At 38.0% G+C, this 22,800-nt stretch overlaps 3 protein-coding genes across 3 annotated transcripts; 2 read left to right on the forward strand and 1 right to left on the reverse strand.

Annotated features, from left to right (window-relative positions):
* The first annotated feature begins 2,123 nt into the window (after positions 1-2,123).
* Positions 2,124-5,128, forward strand: LOC139863902 (uncharacterized). The gene is made up of 3 exons (XM_071852505.1): positions 2,124-2,537; positions 2,637-3,473; positions 3,557-5,128. The coding sequence occupies exons 1-3, from the start codon at positions 2,124-2,126 to the stop codon at positions 5,126-5,128; spliced, it is 2,823 nt and encodes a 940-aa protein (XP_071708606.1).
* A 30-nt stretch (positions 5,129-5,158) lies between these two features.
* Positions 5,159-6,094, forward strand: LOC139863903 (uncharacterized). Its single transcript, XM_071852506.1, has one exon. It carries the CDS (start codon positions 5,159-5,161, stop codon positions 6,092-6,094), a length of 936 nt encoding a protein of 311 aa, XP_071708607.1.
* A 3,277-nt stretch (positions 6,095-9,371) lies between these two features.
* Positions 9,372-10,594, reverse strand: LOC139862339 (uncharacterized). The gene is made up of 2 exons (XM_071850932.1): positions 10,339-10,594; positions 9,372-10,207 (listed from the first exon to the last, which is right to left on the reverse strand). Exon 2 carries the CDS (start codon positions 10,167-10,169, stop codon positions 9,618-9,620), a length of 552 nt encoding a protein of 183 aa, XP_071707033.1. The 5' UTR covers positions 10,170-10,207; positions 10,339-10,594; the 3' UTR covers positions 9,372-9,617.
* Positions 10,595-22,800: the final 12,206 nt, after the last annotated feature.

Below are 22,800 nucleotides of genomic sequence, written 5' to 3' on the forward strand. Positions count from 1 at the left end.
TTAACTATATATATAACCATATATATGTCATCATATAGTTTTTACAAGTTTTAACGTTCGTGAATCACCGGTCAACTTGGGTGGTCAATTGTCTATATGAAACCTATTTCAATTAATCAAGTCTTAACAAGTTTGATTGCTTAACATGTTGGAAACATTTAATCATGTAAATATCAATCTCAATTAATATATATAAACATGGAAAAGTTCGGGTCACTACAGTAAGCGACCAACTACTGGTCATCCTCTCCTCTTCCTCTGTTCGTCCCTCACCTCCCACCTTGACCTGCTCCCTTCTCCCACACCTTTAGCCTCACCCTGCTCCTTCCCCCCTTACCTTCTTCCATTAATTAATTAATTCTTCATACTTGCTCCAGACCAATTCCACAGGTTCGTTTTTCTTTTGTTAATCTATATTTAATTTATGTTGTTTGCTTGCTATTGTTGGCTGTGGTTTTCGCATCCTTCTTACGTTGTTTAGGCTGTTCACCATTCCCAACCCTGTTAATTTTTTGCCTTTTCATTGTTTGGTAATTTTCGTTATGAGGAGTTCTCGAAAAAGGAAAAAAAAACTTAGTCAATTCGAATGTAGTGGGTGGTGTTGTGTTAGAAAGTGTTGGACCTTCAGACCTACAAGTTGTTTTCGAAAAACAATCTAAGAAAAGGGCTTCTCTACGTAAGGCACATGCCAGTGCTTCGGCTTCTTCTCATGGTATGATATTGTTTTTTATTCTAATTTGTTGTCACTGAAATTGTTTTTTTACAAGTTTTGAGAGATATCTGTTTGTGCAGTTTCTGTTAGCTTTTCCCTTCATGCTCAGTTGACACCCATATTTACTATCTTTGCACCTTTTGATGTGTCAGGTAAATCGAGTTTCTAACTATATGTATGATGTTTTAGTGTGAGTTGCACTATGTTTGGCTTATGTTGTCTTTTGTTTCTATGCTGTTCTACTGTAACTTTCACTATCTGTGGATTATGTTGTTTTTTATTTCTTTTTGCTTTTCGTATATGTATGTTGTCTTTCATATATGCATGTTGTCTTTTATATGTATGGTTGTTGAGTGCAAGAGCCACTAGAATTGGAATCTTTAGACATTTACTAGCCTGAAAATTCCCTATGCCTCATGTTTTGTGTTATTTGTTTGCTATTTTTGTGTTTCATTTAATTGTGTCAAATTTGTTTTTTTTCTTTTGTAAACTACCGATTTGAGGCTGCAATGTGTATTTGGTTTTTTGTTGTGGTTATTGAGTGCAAGAGGCACTACAATTCGAATCTTTGGATATTTACTAGCATGAAAATTCCATGTGCTCTGATTGGATTACCTGCACTTGGCCAGTTCTAGAAAACCGTTTTATTTTAATGGCGGTTATCGTTGTTGACTTTGCGAGATATTAATTTTGTCAACTCCTTTTTTTCCTTTTGTAAACTACCAATTTGAGGTTGCAATGTGTATTTGTTTTTTGGTTGTGGTTGTTGAGTGCAAGAGGCACTAGAATTAGAATCTTTGGATATTTACTAGCCTGAAAATTTCATGTAGTCTGAGTTGATTACCTGCACTTGGTTAGTTCTAGAAAACAGTTAATTTTAATGGTGGTTATCGTTGTTGAGTGTGCGAGTTATTTGCCTGTTTTCATGTGTGTTTATATATTATTATATATGCTCTTTGACAATTGCCTTATATTCGTGCAGGCGTATCTCCTTTATATCGTGATTCAGGGGACTGCAAGTCCGTTTGTATGCAGTGCGGGGCTTTGTTCTGGCGTGCTGAACATGTTAAGTCATATTTGAGAGACAAACAACTTCATTATCATCGCTGCTGTGAAAATGGCCGCGTCTATTTACCACGCTATGAGGATCCTCCTGCAGAATTTAAGCGTTTGTTAGAAACTCCTGCTTTCCTTGATAATGTTCGTGCCTACAACCAGATGTTCAGCATGACGTCCTTTGGCGCTCGTATCGATGAAACTGTTAACGATGGACGTTCTCCTTACATTTTCAAGATCTCTGGCCAAATTTATCATTGGCTCGGTAGTCTGTGCCCTGAACAGGGGAGCCCCCCCCCCCCCCAGGTTTCTGCAGCTTTACATTTATGATACGGATCGCGAAGTTGAAAATCGAATGGGCCATTTTGGGGGTCGTGATTCAGGCCGGCTTTCTGAAGTAGTTATTACTCAGTTGGTGAAGTTACTTGATTCAAATAATGCACTAGTCAAGTTGTTTCGCACCGCGAGGGATAAGTGTGCTGGCAGCGAGGTACCTACTTTCAAGGTTTGCTTGTATAGTTTGAGCGGGTCAAGCCAACATGCACTGCCTACTTCGGATGCAATAGGCGCTATTGTTTTTGACTCTGGCCCACAATCTATTTCTTATTATGACGTGATAATCGAGCCTCGGTCTCAGCTTCCCAGGCGAGTTAATAAGCTGCATCTGTTATATATGTCACTTCAATTCCCGCTGATGTTCTTTTTCGGTGAACCTGGTTTTCAGCCAGATCTGAAGCTGCGCGCAGCTTCGGGTTCGCAAGGCGCCCGCGTTAGAAAAAAGTCGATGAACATGTTTTACAGCTACCAGATTCACGATAGGCTTAACAGTTACAATCTGATTTTGAGACTGGGTCGTCTATTTCAATAGTATTTGGTGACGGCATATTGCAGCATCGAGCTCGACCAAATGGACTACATCAGAAACAAGCAGAACGATATACGGGCTGAGTACCTTTCAGGGTTGTACGACGCTATCGATAGAGGTGATAAAAATGGTTCCGATGTTGGTAGCATGACGATTCTTCCCGCTTCATTCACTGGTGGACCACGTTATATGTACAGTAATTATCTCGATGCTCTGGAAATTTCACGCGTTTTTGGAAACCCGGCATTTTTTGTAACTTTCACGTGTAATGCAAAGTGGCCTGAAATTGCTCGGTACCTGAAGCCTTTTCCTCACCTATCGCCTTCAGACCGAGCTGATATAGTCGCTCGTGTGTTCTACATGAAGGTCAATGAGTTTATAAACTTTTTAAAGGACGAACGACCTCTTGGCCATGTTCACGGAGGTACTATTGCACACCCAGAATTGCAATTTCTTCTTTACTTCATGAATATTACATGTTTTGTTGTTGCCAATTCATTGACACTATTCTCCTTGCGTCTTGCAGTTTTGTATAAGATTGAATTTCAAAAAAGAGGGCTGCCACATTGCCACACTTTGGTTTGGGTTCACTCCTCGATTTCTGCAGCTATCAGGGACAATTTAGATGACTACATAAGTGCAGAACTGCCTGACCCCAGAATTGATTTTCCCGGTTATGCAGTCATATCTGCAACTATGATGCATGGCCCATGTGGCCTTGCCAATAAGCGCCATCGTGCAATTAAAATTTTTCATGTTCAAAAAAGTTTCCAAAGAAATACATTGACAAGACGTACTTTGATGACAACGATCGTGCTCACTACTGCAGGCGTAATACCGGTATATATACAACGCGTGCCGGTGTCCACCTCGATAATAGCTACGTTGTTCCTTACAATAGGCTACTATGTATGACTTTTCAGGCTCACATAAATGTTGAATGTTGTGGTACGACGAGTCTCATTAAATACCTGTTCAAGTATATTTCGAAAGGTACCGACCGTGTGGCTGTTCGTATAGCAAAACCCATAGGCAGTGACAGTCGCCAATCACAGCAGCAGACGCAACCGATTGATGAAATTAAAAACTTTATAGATGCTCGGTTCATTTGTCCTCACGAAGCCTGTTGGTGGATTTTTAACTTCTCGATTCATCATCGGGAACCTGCTGTCCAGATTCTGGCTGTTCATCTTGAAAATATGCAGTTGGTAAAGTTTCCGGGCAAGCAAACCCTGCGTGCTATTGTTGAAAACGCCGACGCCAAAAAAACTACTCTCACTGAGTGGCTTAATTATAATGCATCTTCAGTTAACGGAAGCCACCTTACATATTTGGATTTCCCAATCGAATTTGTTTGGTACGAGTCAAAAAAAAGTTGGCAACGCAGGGCAAACCTAAAGAAACCATCAATTGGCAGGATACCGTATATACATCCCACCTATGGAGAAGCATTTTTTCTAAGGATGCTTTTGTGCCATCGAAAGGGGTGCAAGAGCTTTGCAAATATTAGAACAGCCAACCAGATCCTTCATAATACATACCGGTCTGCGTGTGAAGTAGCTGGGTTACTCGGTGATGATAGAGAGTGGTCAGCGGTACTAGAAGAAGCATCCGTATATGCCACGTCGTCTCAGTTACGCTCTCTTTTTGTGCACATTTTGTCTTATTGCACTGTTACGAACCCACTTGCTCTTTGGGAAAATCACTGGAAACTAATGGGCGATGATATACCACTTCGTGCAACTGCCAATTTAAATATGTCCCACTTGCATATAAACGCCGATGACCTACATAACTTTGTCCTATATGATGTAGAGATCCTTCTGAACCAGTGTTCGAAATCGATTTCCGATTTCGCATTACCGTCGCTGCCAGCTGACCTGCTCGCAGATTTGGCCAACCGTCTTATCATGGAGGAGAGAAACTATGATCGTGCAGTTTTAAACACCGAACGCCTAGAACTCGAACGTCAAATGAATTCGAAGCAAAAGCAAATTTACGATCTTAAAATAAGCGCTTCGTTGAATGAACAGACTGAGCATGTATTTGGATACAGCCACGGTGGCACCGGGAAGACATTCTTATGGAAAGCCATAATCACAACACTGAGATCTAGAGGTAAGATAGTTCTTGTTGTTGCATCATCTGGCATTGCATCTCTACTTCTACCTTCGGGAAGAACCGCACATTCTCGATTCGAACTACCGCTAGTCATAACCGATGAATCGATGTGCAACGTCAAGAAAAATACCCATATGGTGACATTACTGCAGAACACAGACCTTATTGTATGGGATGAGGCGGCAATGAATGATAAGCGCTGTGTCAAAGCTCTTGATAGGAGTCTTCAAGATATTTTAGGAAACACTGAAGAATTTTTTGGGGGTAAGTCTGTGATACTTGGTGGTAACTTTAAACAAACGTTACCTATTCAGACAAAAGGAGGAAAATCAGCTATCCTTGGTGCTTGTATTACGACTTCACATTTGTGGTAGCGATTCAAGGTTTTCATACTTGCAGAAAACATGCGACTACTTACGCCAGGGCTGACACCATCAATGAGGGTGAAGAACACAGAATTTTCGAAGTGGTTGTTGAGGGTAGGAAATGGTGAAATTGGTCTGCCTGACACAGAAGACCCGTTGAATAGTCTTTGGGTACAAATCCCTGATCAGTTCTGTATTCCTGATGATGAAAATGGATTGGCAAATCTGATTTCTTTTATATACCCGCGTGAATCGCTGCAAAATCCATCCGCAGTCGACCTGCAGCAAAAATCAATTGTCTGTCCCAAAAATGACGATGCTGATACGATAAACAGCTTAATCGTCGATATGGTTGATGGTCCAGTTACAGCTTACTGCAGCTACGACACTGCAACTCCACATGGAAATGACGGTGGTGAGGCGGAGTTGCTCTACCCTGCAGAATATCTAAATACGCTGAACTACCCTGGGTTGCCACCACATGAGCTGCATTTAAAAAAGGGTGTACCAGCCATTCTGCTTTGCAACATTAACATAGCAGGTGGGCTTTGTAATGGCACCCGAATGATAATTACGCAGATGTTAGCCAAGTCAGTGGAAGCTGAAATTATTACGGGTACCCGAGTCGGTGAGAAGGTCTTTTTCCCAAGAATGAGCCTTATCCACAAGGAACCAACGTTGCCGTTCATTCTGAAGAGACAACAATTCCCGTTAAAAATCTCATACGCGATGACTATAAACAAAAGCCAGGGTCAATCGCTCAACCAAATTGGAGTTTATCTACCGAAACCTCTATTCGGTCATGGGCAGCTCTATGTTGCGCTGTCGAGAGCTACATCACCGGGCGGTTTGAAACTGCTAATTAAAAAACACGAAGACCACGGGCCTAACGTAACCAAAAATATTGTTTACACAGATTTTTTGTCCGCAATTACCGACTTCGAGGTAGCACCACCTGCCCGTTCCACCTGCTAAAGAAGACCACAGCCATAGATGAATTATGTATATAGTTAATATATATTTATATTTAGTACTAACTAGTTGTGGAGCCCTCGCTTCGCGCCGGGGGCTCCGTTTTGAATGCGAGTTAAAAAAAAGTCTTGATCTATTTTGTAAAAGAGAATTTTTTTCGACATCTAACATTGAAGGGTTGTTCCTTTTGTGAAAGTTGCTTCTTTTAGCGTTCGGGTTTTATTTAAAAAAAAGGTATTAAAGTGGGGGTTCGATTTGTGTTTTAATAAAAGTTAGGGGGTTAAGTTTGTGAAATTTGAAAAAATATACCTATAAAGTGGGAGTTCGATTTCTATTTTAATAAAAGTTAGGGGGTTAATTTTGTGAAAATTGAATATTAGTAAAAAAAAAAAGTTAGTAAAGTGGGGGTTCGATTTGTATTTTAATAAAAGTTTGGGGGTTAAGTTTGTGAAATTTGAAAAAAATATACGTATAAAGTGGGAGTTCGATTTCTATTTTAATAAAAATTAGGGGGTTAAGTTTGTGAAAATTGAATATTAGTAAAAAAAAAAGTTAGTAAAGTGGGGATTCGATTTGTATTTTAATAAAAGTTAGGGGGTTAAGTTTGTGAATTTTGGGAAAAAATATACGTATAAAGTGGGGGTGCGATTTGTATTTTAATAAGAGTATAAAGTGGGGGTGCGATTTGTATTTTAATAAAAGTTGGGGGGTTAAGTTTGCGAAAAGTAAAAAAAAGGAATAGTACTATTCATTTCTCCTTTGCCTTTTAGATATAGGTATATAATTATTTTTTTCCTTTTGATAGTATGGTACAAATAACGGGACTTGGGTGTAGTGACCCGAACTTTTCCATGTTTATATATATTAATTGAGATTGATATTTACATGACTAAATGTTTCCAACATGTTAAGCAATCAAACTTGTTAAGACTTAATTAAATGAAATAGGTTTCATATAGACAATTGACCACCCAAGTTGACCGGCGATTCACGAACGTTAAAACTTGTAAAAACTATATGATGACATATATATGGATATATATATATATATAGTTAACATGATATTATGATAAGTAAACATATCATTAAGTACATTAACAATGAACTACATATGTAAAAACAAGACTACTAACTTAATGATTTTGAAACGAGACATATATGTAACGATTATCGTTGTAACGACATTTAATGTATATATATCATATTAAGATATATTAATACATCATGATATCATGATAATGTAATAATTTAACATCTCATTTGATTTAATAAACAATGGGTTAACAACACTTAACAAGATCGTTAACCTAAAGGTTTCAAAACAACACTTACATGTAACGACTAACGATGACTTAACGACTCAGTTAAAATGTATATACATGTAGTGTTTTAATATGTATTCATACACTTTTGAAAGACTTCAAGACACTTATCAAAATACTTCTACTTAACAAAAATGCTTACAATTACATCCTCGTTCAGTTTCATCAACAATTCTACTCGTATGCACCCGTATTCGTACTCGTACAATACACAACTTTTAGATGTATGTACTATTGGTATATACACTCCAATGATCAGCTCTTAGTAGCCCATGTGAGTCACCTAACACATGTGGGAACCATCATTTGGCAACTAGCATGAAATATCTCATAAAATTACAAAAATATGAGTAATCATTCATGACTTATTTACATGAAAACAAAATTACATATCCTTTATATCTAATCCATACACCAACGACCAAAAACACCTACAAATACTTTCATTCTTCAATTTTCTTCATCTAATTGATAGTGCATGACATGATGGCCTAATTGAACATAAAGAGAAAAACAAGAAGAATTGAATGAGAACTCACTGTAAACACAAAAGGCTCAAGGCTTCTTTTATTAAACAGAGTAAAAAGTCTGACACATCAAAAAAACTACCAAGAAAAATAACCTTTGTGTTCTTTTTATACTAGCTAGAAAGGGTCCTTATTAAATAAACATATCATAAATAACTAGGACTCTAGCTCTTCCAGTGACTTTTCATTGTTCTCCAATCCAACTGCTATCCAGGCTCAATTTGATTAGTATACAGTCCATCATCAGTTATCAATTCGAGCCCATAAACATCTTGCAGCCCAGTTTCAAACTGCAGCCCATTAATAGCTTGTGGCCCAGTTTGACTTCTCTTGTAAACCTCACGTGTACCTGCATCATCCTCCCCCTCTTCGAAAAGACTCGTCCTCGAGTCAAGATCGTCACCATGGACAGTAAATGCGGTTAGTAAGGGTTTAACCTCTCTTGAAAAGTTGCAGACTTTACCATTACCTTCTAAAACAACTAGTGAATTAATAAGATCAGGTGGTTTCACCTTGCATTGAAATTTGACATGACTAAGAAGTAGAGTAGGGTCGATGGTTGTTTGTTTGTGCGTGTCCAAAAGTTGCACATGACTTGGCCTTGCTTGAACTTCCTGAATAGTTTCAGTCAAGACTAAAGCATGCATCAGATTGGTTGTTTTGGCCTCCTTCCTAATTTCAGCCTGACCCAGAAACATATTAGGATCAACTGATGACATTTTACGAGTATCCAAAGGTGCAAGTGTAATACTCACACCATCTTTGATGAAGCTATAAGTATTACGGAAACCATCGTGACTTGTTTTTCTATCGTATTGCCAAGGTCGTCCCAATAGTAGGTGACACGCATCCATGGGTATGACCTCGCACCAAACTTCATCGCTATATATTTCTCCGATTGAAAAACTAACCAAACAACGTTTATTGACTTTGACATGATTATATCATTTAAGCCAGGTCAACTTGTAAGGTTCCGGGTGATCTTCGGTTTTGAGGCCAAGTTTCTCCACCATCTCGATAGATACGAAATTATCGCAACTTCCACCATCTATTATCATCGAACAAACTTTGCCTTTAGACGTTACCTTGGTGCGAAAAATGTTATTACGAAGCCACGTGTTATCATCAACGGTGCTTACAGTAGCATTCAATACCCGAGTGATGACTAAAGCCTCGCCCTGATCGGCATAGAGAATGATGTCACCATCATTATTGAACTGCTCCTGGTCAGCGCCATCATCGCTGTCATAAACGGGTTCATTGTCTTCCTCCTGTATGGTAACAGCCCTATGATTAGGACAATCACAAAAGTAGTGCCCCGTTCCACCACATTTATAACACTTAGGTGTTCAATTACTACTTCCTGGAGCCGTGGAGAGACGTGCTTCACCCTTGCCTTTATCAACCTGTTATGCAGTTTTAGTGGGGGTATCAGTCTGATTGCGAACAAAAGGAACTTTAGTTTTTTTCTTTCTTTTGTTGCTTTTCTACTTGTAACGCAAGGCGACACACCTCCGAAAACGAATGATACTGTTGTAGACTAACAACATCAGAAACTTCCGGTTTAATAATGTTCAAGAATCGAGCGATGACCCGCTCCTCTTCCTCTTTTGCACCGCATCTCATACGCAACTTCTCAAATTCTTGAATAGTTTCCTCCATACCTAGTGAACGTTGTTAAAAATTTTGATAGTCAACGAACGCCTCTTGGCGAAAATTTACAGGCAAGAATTTTCGCTGTAATAATTTTTTCATCTTTTCCCAGGTGTTTACTTTGGATTTTCGGGCAGCAGCCCTATCTTTCTTCACGTGTTCCCACCATAAAGATGCGTGCTTGCGCAACTTTATGGCGACTAATTTCACCTTGAGGTTGTCGGGGATGTCTTTGAGATCAAAGATACGCTCCACCGTGCTAATCCAATCTAGGAAATCATCCGGATGCATAGATCCGGTAAACTCAGGAATCTCCAATTTCATCCCTAGACCACGCAACGGATCGTCTTTGTGTTCCCAACGAGGACCTCTTGGGGCGAAAGGATTCGTATCAGTCGTATCACTGAGCTGATCAGAATCACTTTCTTCAATATCATGGTCACGGTTGAATTCTAATTCAGCAATTCTTCTTTGTAATCGTTCAATTTCGGCATAAGGATCGATGTCACCACCTCGTCCAGCGAATCTGCGGTTACCTCCTCTACTGAAACCACCACGAAAATTATGTTCTGCCATCCCTGAATCTGATACCAAATAGTGCAGGACCTGATGGCCTAATTGAACATAAAGAGAAAAACAAGAAGAATTGAATGAGAACTCACTGTAAACACAAAAGGCTCAAGGCTTCTTTTATTAAACTGAGTAAAAAGTATGATACATCAAAAAAACTGCCAAGAAAAATAACCTTTGTGTTCTTATTATACTAGCTAGAAAGGGTCCTTATTAAATAAACATATCATAAATAACTAGGACTCTAGCTCTTCCAGTGACTTTTCATTGTTCTCCAATCCAACTGCTATCCAGGCTCAATTTGATTAGTATACAGTCCATCATCAGTTATCAATTCGAGCCCATAAACATCTTGCAGCCCAGTTTCAAACTGCAGCCCATTAATAGCTTGTGGCCCAGTTTGACTTCTCTTGTAAACCTCACGTGTACCTGCATCATCCCCCCCCTCTTTGAAAAGACTCGTCCTCGAGTCAAGATCGTCACCATGGACAGTAAATGCGGTTAGTAAGGGTTTAACCTCTCTTGAAAAGTTGCAGACTTTACCCTTACCTTCTAAAACAACTAGTGAATTAATAAGATCAGGTGGTTTCACCTCGCATTGAAATTTGACATGACTAAGAAGTAGAGTAGGGTCGATGGTTGTTTGTTTGTGCGCGTCCAAAAGTTGCACATGACTTGGCCTTGCTTGAACTTCCTGAATAGTTTCAGTCAAGACTAAAGCATGCATCAGATTGGTTGTTTTGGCCTCCTTCCTAATTTCAGCCTGACCCAGAAACATATTAGGATCAACTGATGACATTTTACAAGTATCCAAAGGTGCAAGTGTAATACTCACACCATCTTTGAGGAAGCTATAAGTATTACGGAAACCATCGTGACTTGTTTTTCTATCGTATTGCCAAGGTCGTCCCAATAGTAGGTGACACGCATCCATGGGTATGACCTCGCACCAAACTTCATCGCTATATATTTCTCCGATTGAAAAACTAAGCAAACAACGTTTATTGACTTTGACATGATTACCTCATTTAAGCCAGGTCAACTTGTAAGGTTCCGGGTGATCTTCGGTTTTGAGGCCAAGTTTCTCCACCATCTCGATAGATACGAAATTCTCGCAACTTCCACCATCTATTATCATCGAACAAACTTTGCCTTTAGACGTTACCTTGGTGCGAAAAATGTTATTACGAAGCCACGTGTTATCATCAACGGTGCTTACAGTAGCATTCAATACCCGAGTGATGACTAAAGCCTCGCCCTGATCGGCATAGAGAATGATGTCACCATCATTATTGAACTGCTCCTGGTCAGCGCCATCATCGCTGTCATAAACGGGTTCATTGTCTTCCTCCTGTATGGTAACAGCCCTATGATTAGGACAGTCACAAAAGTAGTGCCCCGTTCCACCACATTTATAACACTTAGGTGTTCAATTACTACTTCCTGGAGCCGTGGAGAGACGTGCTTCACCCTTGCCTTTATCAACCTGTTATGCAGTTTTGGTGGGGGTATCAGTCTGATTGCGAACAAAAGGAACTTTATTTTTTTCTTTCTTTTGTTGCTTTTCTACTTGTAACGCAAGGCGACACACCTCCGAAAACGAATGATAATGTTGTAGACTAACAACATCAGAAACTTCCGGTTTAATAATGTTCAAGAATCGAGCGATGACCTGCTCCTCTTTCTCTTTTGCACCGCATCTCATACGCAACTTCTCAAATTCTTGAATAGTTTCCTCCATACCTAGTGACCGTTGTTAAAAATTTTGATAGTCAACGAACGCCTCTTGGCGAAAATTTACAGGCAAGAATTTTCGCTGTAATAATTTTTTCATCTTTTCCCACGTGTTTACTTTGGATTTTCGGGCAGCAGCCCTATCTTTCTTCACGTGTTCCCACCATAAAGATGCGTGCTTGCACAACTTTATGGCGACTAATTTCACCTTGAGGTTGTCGGGGATGTCTTTGAGATCAAAGATACGCTCCACCGTGCTAATCCAATCTAGGAAATCATCCGGATGCATAGATCCGGTAAACTCAGGAATCTCCAATTTCATCCCTAGACCACGCAACAGATCTTCTTTGTGTTCCCAACGAGGACCTCTTGGGGCGAAAGGATTCGTATCAGTCGTATCACTGAGCTGATCAGAATCACTTTCTTCAATATCATGGTCACGGTTGAATTCCAATTCAGCAATTCTTCTTTGTAATCGTTCAATTTCGGCATAAGGATCGATGTCACCACCTCATCCAGCAAATCTGCGGTTACCTCCTCTACTGAAACCACCACAAAAATTATGTTCTGCCATCCCTGAATCTGATACCAAATAGTGCAGGGCCTGATGGCCTAATTGAACATAAAGAGAAAAACAAGAAGAATTGAATGAGAACTCACTGTAAACACAAAAGGCTCAAGGCTTCTTTTATTAAACTGAGTAAAAAGTAAGATACATCAAAAAAACTGCCAAGAAAAATAACCTTTGTGTTCTTTTTATACTAGTTGAAAAGGGTCCTTATTAAAGAAACATATCATAGATAACTAGGACTCTAGCTCTTCCAGTGACTTTTCATTGTTCTCCAATCCAACTGCTATCCAGGCTCAATTTGATTAGTATACAGTCCATCATCAGTTATCAAGTCGAGCCCATAAACATCTTGCAGCCCAGTTTCAAACTACAGCCCATTAATAGCTTGTGGCCCAGTTTGACTTCTCTTGTAAACCTCACGTGTACCTGCATCAATTGATCTCTCTTAAGTTCTATCTTCAAGTTCTAAGTGTTCTTCATAAATTCTACAAGTTCTAGTTTCATAAAATCAAGAATACTTCCAAGTTTGCTAGCTTACTTCCAATCTTGTAGAGTGATCATCCAACCTCAAGAAATCTTTCTTATTTACAGTAAGATATCTTTCTAATACAAGGTAATACTCATATTCAAACTTTGATTTAATTTCTATAACTATAAAAATCTTATTTCGAGTGGAAATTTTACTTGAACTTGTTTTCGTGTCATGATTCTGCTTCAAGAACTTTCAAGCCATCCAAGGATCCTTTGAAGCTAGATCCATTTTTCTCATTTCCAGTAGTTTTATCCAGAAAACTTGAGGTAGTAATGATGTTCATAACATCATTTGATTCATACATATAAAGCTATCTTATTCGAAGGTTTAAACTTGTAATCACTAGAACATAGTTTAGTTAATTCTAAACTTGTTCGCAAACAAAAGTTAATCCTTCTAAATTGACTTTTAAAATCAACTAAACATATGTTCTATATCTATATGATATGCTAACTTAATGATTTTTATCTCTATGTATGGGATGTATATTGAAATATGAAATCTAGTGGTCTATTATTATGATTTGATAATATATAGGTTAAACCTATAACTCACCAACATTTTTGTTGACGTTTTAAGCATGTTTATTCTCAGGTGATTATTAAGAGCTTCCGCTGCTGCATACTAAAATAAGGACAAGATTTGGAGTCCATGCTTGTATGATATTATGTAAAAACTGCATTCAAGAAACTTATTTTTGATGTAATATATTCTTATTGTAAACCATTATGTAATGGTCGTGTGTAAACGGTATATTTTAGATTATCATTATTTGATAATCTACGTAATGCTTTTGAACCTTTATCGATAAAATAAAGGTTATGGTTGATTTAAAAATGAATGCAGTCTTTGAAAAACATCTCATATAGAGGTCAAAACCTCGCAACGAAATCAATTAATATGGAACGTTTATAATCAATATGAACGGGATATTTCAGTTGGTATCCGAGCGTTGGTCTTAGAGAACCAGAATTTTTCATTAGTGTGTCTTATCGAGTTTGTTAGGATGCATTAGTGAGTCTGGACTTCGACCGTGTTTACTTGAAAAATGATTGCTTAACAAATTTTGTTGGAAACTATATATTTTTAACATGTGAATATTATGTGATATATTAATCTCTTAACGTGTTTGATATTATGTGATAGATGTCTACCTCTAGAACAAGTCCCATTGACTCACCTAATAATAATGAAGAGTCAAATGTAAATTGGAATGATTCGTGGACTGATTCACAAGTTCCCGAAGAGGAACCGGAAGAAGAATCGGAACCAGAAGAAGAATCGGAACCGGAAGAAGAAATAGAACCAGTGGGGGAAATAATAAAACGGTTAAGTAGAAGAAAATCCTCAACCAGCTGACCAAAGTTAATTATGGTCAATGGTGTTTCCGCCAAGGAAGCAAAGTATTGGGAGGATTACCAATTCTCCGATGAATCGGATCCCGACAAGGATTTCGATGATGTTATAGAAATTACCCCAACACAATTTAATAAGGCAAAAGAGAACAATAAGGGAAAGGGCATAAAAATAGAGAAATTTGATTCCAAACCCGATGAACTTTATATGTATCTTCAACACCCGTATTTCTTAAGTTGTGACAATAACCCGGGAACCTCTAAACCACCAGGTTTTTCTAAACCAATGTGGAAAACGACAGCTCGTATTAGGGGAACATCATATATCCCTAGAAACTTGACAAAACGAACCAAAACCGAAGAAGAAGAAACGAGCGAGTCGGAATAAGATAGTTGTATTCGTGTGGTGTAATATATGTAATATAGTGTGCTTATGCTTTATGATATATGTAAAAATTTCTTGTATTAATAAGTATTTTTTTTATGAATCTAACTCTTGTCAATTTTACATTATAAAAACACAAAATGGATAGACAACCCAATATTTTAAGAGACCTACCCGGAGACATGATTGATGAAATTTTGTCTAGAGTCGGTCAGAATTCCTCGGCACAACTATTTAAGGCGAGATCAGTTTGTAAGACATTCGAAGAATGTTCCAAGAATGCATTGGTTTATAAAAGGCTTTCGTTTGAAAGATGGGGGATATCACATTGGGAAATCCATAAGTTACGATGTGTTTACTTTGACGCATATATTGCGGGGAACCCAAATGCTATTTTACGCAACGGGTTAAGAAATTATTTTGAATCAATATATCCAAATATAGGACTTCGTGATTTAGAAAAAGCGGCTAACATGCAACATAAAGAAGCATGTTATGCTTACGGGTTAGTAATGTTTGCTTCTCACCAAAGTGAGAACAAGAACATCGGGCTACAACTATTAAACAAAACGTTCCCACAAGTGATGGAGTCGGTAATTGGGGTAAGAAATGAGGTTTTTAGATTGTTACGGGACTGTTGGACATTACGTAACCCTCGTCCCTTTGACGACGTTACAACACGCTGTCTTATCAACGGCAATAACGGTTATGTTCCACAAGACCAAGGATGGGAAGTAGTCCTAGTAAAACCAGAATGCATGACTTGTTTCTGGACGTATGAATTACGTGTCTTTATTGCCTTTGCTGAACGACTTGTGTACTAGCTAGAATTATCTTCACAACTATCTTGTATCAAAGTTATTGTGTGCTATATTTCATGCTATATGTAAAATAAGCAGTATTATAAGTTTGTAAAATATTGTGTAAAAGTTTGAACGCGAAATATTATTATAATCAGTTTTTCATATAGAATTGTAGTAGTTGAATTGTATATTAGCTACTAAGTATGAACTTAATGTTGGGATTTAACAAGTTTCATAATACTTATAATCATTCAAGAAATAAGATTTGCGGAAGCGTGTAGATTACCATTTTGAAACTTGTAAATCTTTAACCAATTAAAGTTAAATCCCAATAAGGATCAAGTTGTGAAACATACTTACAAACTAAGAGTGGGTTTAGAGTTTATACCTCCTCAAGCTAGTTGAGGGTTAGTTCAAAAGAAGATGATGAAGAATGGAGCTTCAAAGTGATGAAACCTCAAGGAGAAATACCCCAAGCTTTTGCACCAACACCTAGCCTTTGGTTAGGATTTAATAACACTTGAATTGAGCTTGCAATAACCAAATGAAGAACCCTTTCTTCCTCCCAAAAGGCCACCAAATTCAGCTGGGTTTTAGGAGAGTTTTGTGCAGAATTTTGATGTACAATTGCATGTATCTCTTGCTACTAGTCAAAGGACATGTATATGTGGAATTGTGTTATGGAAAGCAACAAGAATAAGCATGGGATAGACTTTATTGGGGCTCCAAAATCTGCCCACCATCCATTATTTTATAACAAGAATGATTTTATAAAACTTGTTACAAGTTTTATAAAACTTGTATAAAATAAAATGTATTTGTTACTTGCAATAATTTTATAAACCATTTTATAAAATATAACATAACATAATTATTTAAACCTATAAATAATTAAATCCACATCATATATAAATTATCCAAATAATTTATCTCAAGTGATTATGATTTAGAAAACCGATTTTCTAAAGTTCAAGTGTCGCGTATTTATTTAACAATCCAACCGTTAAAATAAATACATATAAAGTGTTGGTAAGCTTGTTATTGGGTATGACCCGACTTGGATCATAACATAGTGGCCACGTTAATTTAATATGTCTCTCGGGCATACGAAATACCTTCAATCTCCCACTTGCACGAGAAACATAAGAAATTAATGCAAGTGATGGATACCACCTAACGACCGTCCATCACCCCCAATATGTTATGACTTTTACCATTCAATAACATCATCCCTTTCGAGTTCCTATCTCGAATATGAATAGGTGAATCTTTCATCACATCCTTTCGTCCTAGATGTCGTGTTAAATCCAAGAGACATAGAGTGATCACTCTCTTCTAGATTTAACTTTATCAGGCCTTAGACATCTGACTCTCAACGAATAAGAGGGACAAATTCCATCTTGACTACATATGTCCTAAATATATACCTTGCATTATACCTGAGCTCCTCCTTATGAACTACCATATTTCAGAATAGCGAAGGAAAGAATCAAGGCACAATACTTGGCAAATATCTGAACCCAATATGTATCTTAGGTCAGAGGATACAATAATATTCGCCTTTACTCAAGATTACATGTGATCAACCACAAAGGCTCCATTTAGTGAATCTTGAGAGCGGGTCTTCCAATATTTGTATCCCACAAATATCTATGAACCTTGGTAGCAACCTTGCCCCACATTCAGTCCGTGAATGTATACCAATCCAAGTTCATAATAGTCTAACCCTCACATTTGCTCCCACAAATGTGATCGACTACGGAATTTAGAATAATTACTTATTCATGGATAAAATATGCAAAATAGGAACATAACTCAAAATAAATTAATACCATAACTATATTAATGAGTTTGAACAATTTCGTTCCGTTACAATACTTAAAACAGATCATGACCAATCACTAGAATATCGAAGCCCTAATGCACAAACATGTCCAGTATGTTTTGCTCCATGTAAGAGCTTCGTGAGAGGATCCGCTATATTAAGATCTGTGTGAACTTTGCGAATACATATCTTTCCCTTTTCAACTTCATCCCTTATGTAGTTGAATCTCCGCTCAATGTGACGGGTCTTTTGGTGAGCACGAGGTTCTTTGATTTGAGCAATCGCACCCTCGTTGTCACAAAAGATCTCAAGAGGGTCCTGAATGGAAGGGACTACTCCTAAGTCGTCGATGAATTTCTTCATCCATGCAGCTTCCTGAGCTGCCAATGATGCGGCGATGTACTCCGACTCTGTAGTGGATAAAGCAACAACATCCTGTTTTGAACTCTTCCAAGAGACCGCACCTCCATTTAATGTGAAGACATAACCGGATTGTGATCGAGAATCATCTCGATCAGTTTGGAAACTCGCATCCACGTAACCTTTTACAGCAAGTTCCTCCTCACCAGACCCATATATCAGAAACATATCCTTAGTCCTCCTAAGGTATTTCAATATACTTTTGACAGCAATCCAATGACTGTTTCCTGGGTTATTCTGGTATCTACTTGTCAGGCTAAGAGCGCATGACACATCTGGTCTAGTGCATATCATTGCATACATGATTGACCTAATGGCAGACGCATATGGGACCTTCTTCATTTTCTCTTGTTCATCTTTCGTGGTGGGGTACTGAGATGAACTAAGGAGTGTTCCTCTTTGAATAGGTACCAAACCTTTCTTAGAGTTCTCCATCTTGAACCTTTTCAAGATCTTTTCAATGTATGCACTTTGATTCAAACCTATCAGTTTCTTGGATCTATCCCTGTAGATCCCAATCCCCAAAACGTATTTTGCTTCTCCAAGATCCTTAATGGAGAAGCATTTACTTAGCCAAGTTTAAACTCTTTGCATTGCCGGAATATCATTTCCAAATAACAATATATCATCCACATATAGTACAAGGAACATGATAGTGCTCCCACTAGCTTTCTTATATACACAAGCTTCATCACCATTTTTAATGAAGCCAAATTTCTCGGCTTCCTCATTAAAACGATGATTCCACATTCTAGATGCTTGTTTCAATCCGTAGATTGACTTCTTTAACTTGCATACCTTTTTAGGATATTTCGGATCAACAAAACCTTCAGGCTGAACCATATAGACATCTTCCACAAGATATCCATTTAGGAAAGCGGTCTTGACATCCATTTGCCATATTTCATAATCATAATGAGCAGCAATGGCAAGTAATATCCTAATAGACTTTAGCATTGCCACAGGCGAAAAAGTTTCATCATAGTCAACCCCTTGAGTTTGAGTGAAACCTTTTGCTACAAGTCTAGCTTTATATGTATCCAAGTTTCCATGTATGTCGGTTTTCATTTTGAAAAGCCATTTTCAATCAACTAGCCTTGAGCCAGCAGGTTGTGTAACAAGTTCCCAAACTTGGTTGTCATACATGGATTGCATCTCAGCGTTCATGGCTTCCTGCCATTTATCTTTATCAATCCTTGATAAAGCATCTTGGTAGTTTATTGGTTCATCCAAATCAACCACATTGCAACCATCCATGAGAAACCCATATATCTCAGGAGGATTTCTAATCCTACCAGATCTACGAACGTCTTGTGTATTTTGATCATCCATTTGATCACTCTCAACATTTTCATGTTGAGTGCTAGTGTCAACCAATTGTGTATCATCTACTTGATCTTGAACCTCTTCAAGATCTATCTTCCTTTCACTACTTCCTTCCATTAGGAACTTAGTTTCAAGGAATTCCGCCTTCTGAGCAACAAATACATTCTGCTCGGATGGATCATAGAAATAATATCCCATATTATCCTTGGGATATCCTATGAAGATACACTTCGTGGATCGAGCATTCAACTTATTAGGGACGTAACGCTTAGGATAAGCTTCACATCCCCATACCTTTAAGTATGATAGAGATGGAGGTTTTCCAAACCACATCTCATGAGGTGTTCGTTCCACTTTCTTGGTTGGGGCCATATTTAAAATACGAGCCGCGAAGCATAGACAATAACCCCAAAATGATAGAGGTAACGAGCTTCTAGCCATCATAGATCGAACCATATCCATTAGGGTTCGGTTCCTCCTTTCGGAAACTCCATTCAGTTGGGGTGTTCCAGGAGGAGTGAGTTGCGAGATAATCCCACAACTTCTAAGATGATCTTGGAAAGCATTACTTAGGTATTCACCTCCTCTATCGGTACGAAGTACCTTGATTGTCTTATTGAGTTGATTTTGTACTTCGCTTTGATACTCTTTGAATGCTTCAAAAGTTTCGTCCTTATGTCTTAACAAGTAGACATATCCGAAACGACTGAAGTCATCAATGAAAGTAACGAAGTATCTTTCACCATTTCTAGTTATGGGCTTAAAGGGTCCACATACATCCGAATGTATTAATCCCAATAAGTCCTTAGCCCTTTCATAGGTCCCTTTGAAAGGTGTTTTAGTCATTTTGCCTTGTAAACAAGATTCACATACATCAAACGAGTCTAGTTCATTTGATTTCAAAAGGCCATTCTTTTGAAGTGTATGCATTCGATTCTTGTTTATGTGACCAAGGCGACAATGCCATAAGTAGGAATCACTTAAATCCCTTTTGAGTTTCTTGGTGCTAGTATGGTATATTGAGCTACTAGATGATGTGTCATCATGAACCATTTCATAAATTCCATTTGAAGGCGAAGCCTTAAAATAGAATACATTATCTAAATAAACGTGAATATCATCATTAACAAAATTAAGATAAAAACCACATTGTTTTAAACGGGAAACTGAAATAATGTTTCGACATAAATCCGGTGCATACAAAACATTGTTCAAAATAAGTTCCAAACCACTTGGAAGCTTTAATACAAAGTCTCCTTGAGCCTTCACTTGCACTTTGGATCCATTACCCATAAAGAGACTTGATGTTCCCATTTGCTTGCTACTTCTTTTGAACCCCTGCAAAGAATTGCAAATGTGAGTTCCACATCCAGTGTCTAATACCCATGTATTAGAAGAAGTAATACTAAGCTCTATATATACCATATATATATATTACCTGAGGTTTGCCCCGCATTCCTCTTTTCCTTCAACTCCTTAAGGTAGACCGGGCAGTTTCGTTTCCAGTGACCCATTTCACCGCAACCGAAGCACGGGTCTTCCTTGGGGTTTGCTTGTCCGGCAACCTTTTGCTTCTTGTTCTTGTTTTTGGTTGGGGTAACCATCCTCCCCTTTTCCTTGCCTTGATGGGCGGGTCCTTTCCTCTTAGCCGCCTTTGGCTTAGAGGTGTTATTACCTTTGGACCCACCATCATTGATCATTAGCACGGGTAAAGCCCTCTTACCCATGCTAGTTTCTTCCGTCCTAAGCATGCCATGAAGTTCGCCAATGGTCTTATCCATCCCATTCATATTGTAATTAATTACAAATTGGTCAAACCTCTTTGACAAGGAGTTTAGGATAAGATCCGTGGCTAGCTCATTAGATATGTTGAGATTAAGACGGTTTGCGCGATCAATGAGGCTTTTCATCTTAAGGACATAAGATGAAACGGATTGGGAGTCGTCCATACGACATGCATGAAGCGCTCGGACCGTTTCAAAGCGCTCGACACGAGATTGTTGAAGGAACATCTCCTTCAATTGCGTGATCATGTCGTATGCAGTATGATGCTCGAAATCCTTTTGGAGTTCGGGTATCATAGTCCCAAGCATTAGGCAAGCGACTTGCACCGAATCGGCGCAATACTTATCCCAATAAGCCATGCCTTCCGTATCATCCTCGTCGGGTTGACCGGGAATGGGGTCTTCCAACACATACGCCTTATCCTCAAGTTTGAGGACAATCCTAAGATTGCGGAACCAATCCATAAAGTTCGTATGGTTGAGTTTGTCTTTCTCGAGGAGAGACCTTAACGATAGGTTGTTCAAGTTAATAGGTGCGTTTTGCATGTTGTTGTTATTGGTGGCCATCTACAAAATTTAACAAAGTTCATTTAAGTATCGATTTTAAATTTAACAATCAATACCCTTTAAATCCAATTGATATATATTAAATTTTAGAATCCAACGGTAAACCAAATTTCGGTTAGGTGACCTTTATCCCGTCATTTGATTTAGCTAGGTAGTCATTATATGACAATTGCAATCCTTTTGCAACTTCTAAGTTATGGGATCATGCAATCCTTTTGCATGACATATTATCCCATCAACGCCTATTTGTTCATCATGCTTCGGTGACCCTAAGTTCATGATTTCCAAATCAAGTCGTCCTACTTGTTTAGACATGTAAACTTAACATACAAGTGGTTAGGTGACCTTTATCCCACAAGTGTGCGAAATTTACCTTAATCATATTAGTTTGCTCATAACGGTTAGGTGACCTTTATCCCATTATAAGTTCCTTAATACGTCTAAGTGTCATACAATAGGATGGCGTTTAAACTTGTTAACCTAGTGTGTTAAAGGGATTTTAAGTTTTCATTATTTCTAGTTTGAGAAAACTTTTATGCCATATACCAACATGCATTTAGTGTATGGTTCTTATGAAAATCCATTTTCATGTCTATAAACCATTTTATATATATGATCCTAATCATGTTCTTAATAACCGTTTATTAATGTCCTTTTAGCCATTTTTAATTTAACCAATTAAATTGTCGTTTTGCATGTCGTTAATTAATGTATAATTTAACCAATTAAATTGCCATTTTGCTTGTTGTTAACTTGTGTGATTAACTTGTAGCATACAAACATACAATCCACAATCATACAATAAACAACCATGCATGCAAAACAAATATGTTCACAATCAAGCCATTTTGGTAGACATTTGTTTAGCCGAAAACAAATGCCACCGGATAAGGGGTAATTACACAAAGTAGGAGATTTCAAATCTCCCACTTAACCTTGCATCCAAATGCTTCTTCATGTGTTCTTCAAGTCTTCATCATTCTTCATCATTTTACAAAATATATCCTAATACATTTTGTCTAAAAAATGAAATTACAACCTAATCTATTTTACATACCAAATATAAAATAAATTACATAACCAAATGAATTATTACATGCCAAATGAATAAATATTATTACAAACCAATTGAATAAATATCAATCAACCATGCATGCAACCAAACACAAGGTCAAGGCTTAGATTGTGAAATTTAACTACATAAGAGATAGGCAATACAGAATCACAAGTGATTGGCAGTACAGAATCACAAGTGATTGTCAGTACAGAATCACAAGTGATTGGCAGTACAGAATCACAAGTGATTGGCAGTACAGAATCACAAGTGATTTTGGC

Source organism: Rutidosis leptorrhynchoides, chromosome 8, assembly GCF_046630445.1.
Source record: "Rutidosis leptorrhynchoides isolate AG116_Rl617_1_P2 chromosome 8, CSIRO_AGI_Rlap_v1, whole genome shotgun sequence".
Taxonomy (NCBI): Eukaryota; Viridiplantae; Streptophyta; class Magnoliopsida; order Asterales; family Asteraceae; genus Rutidosis; species Rutidosis leptorrhynchoides.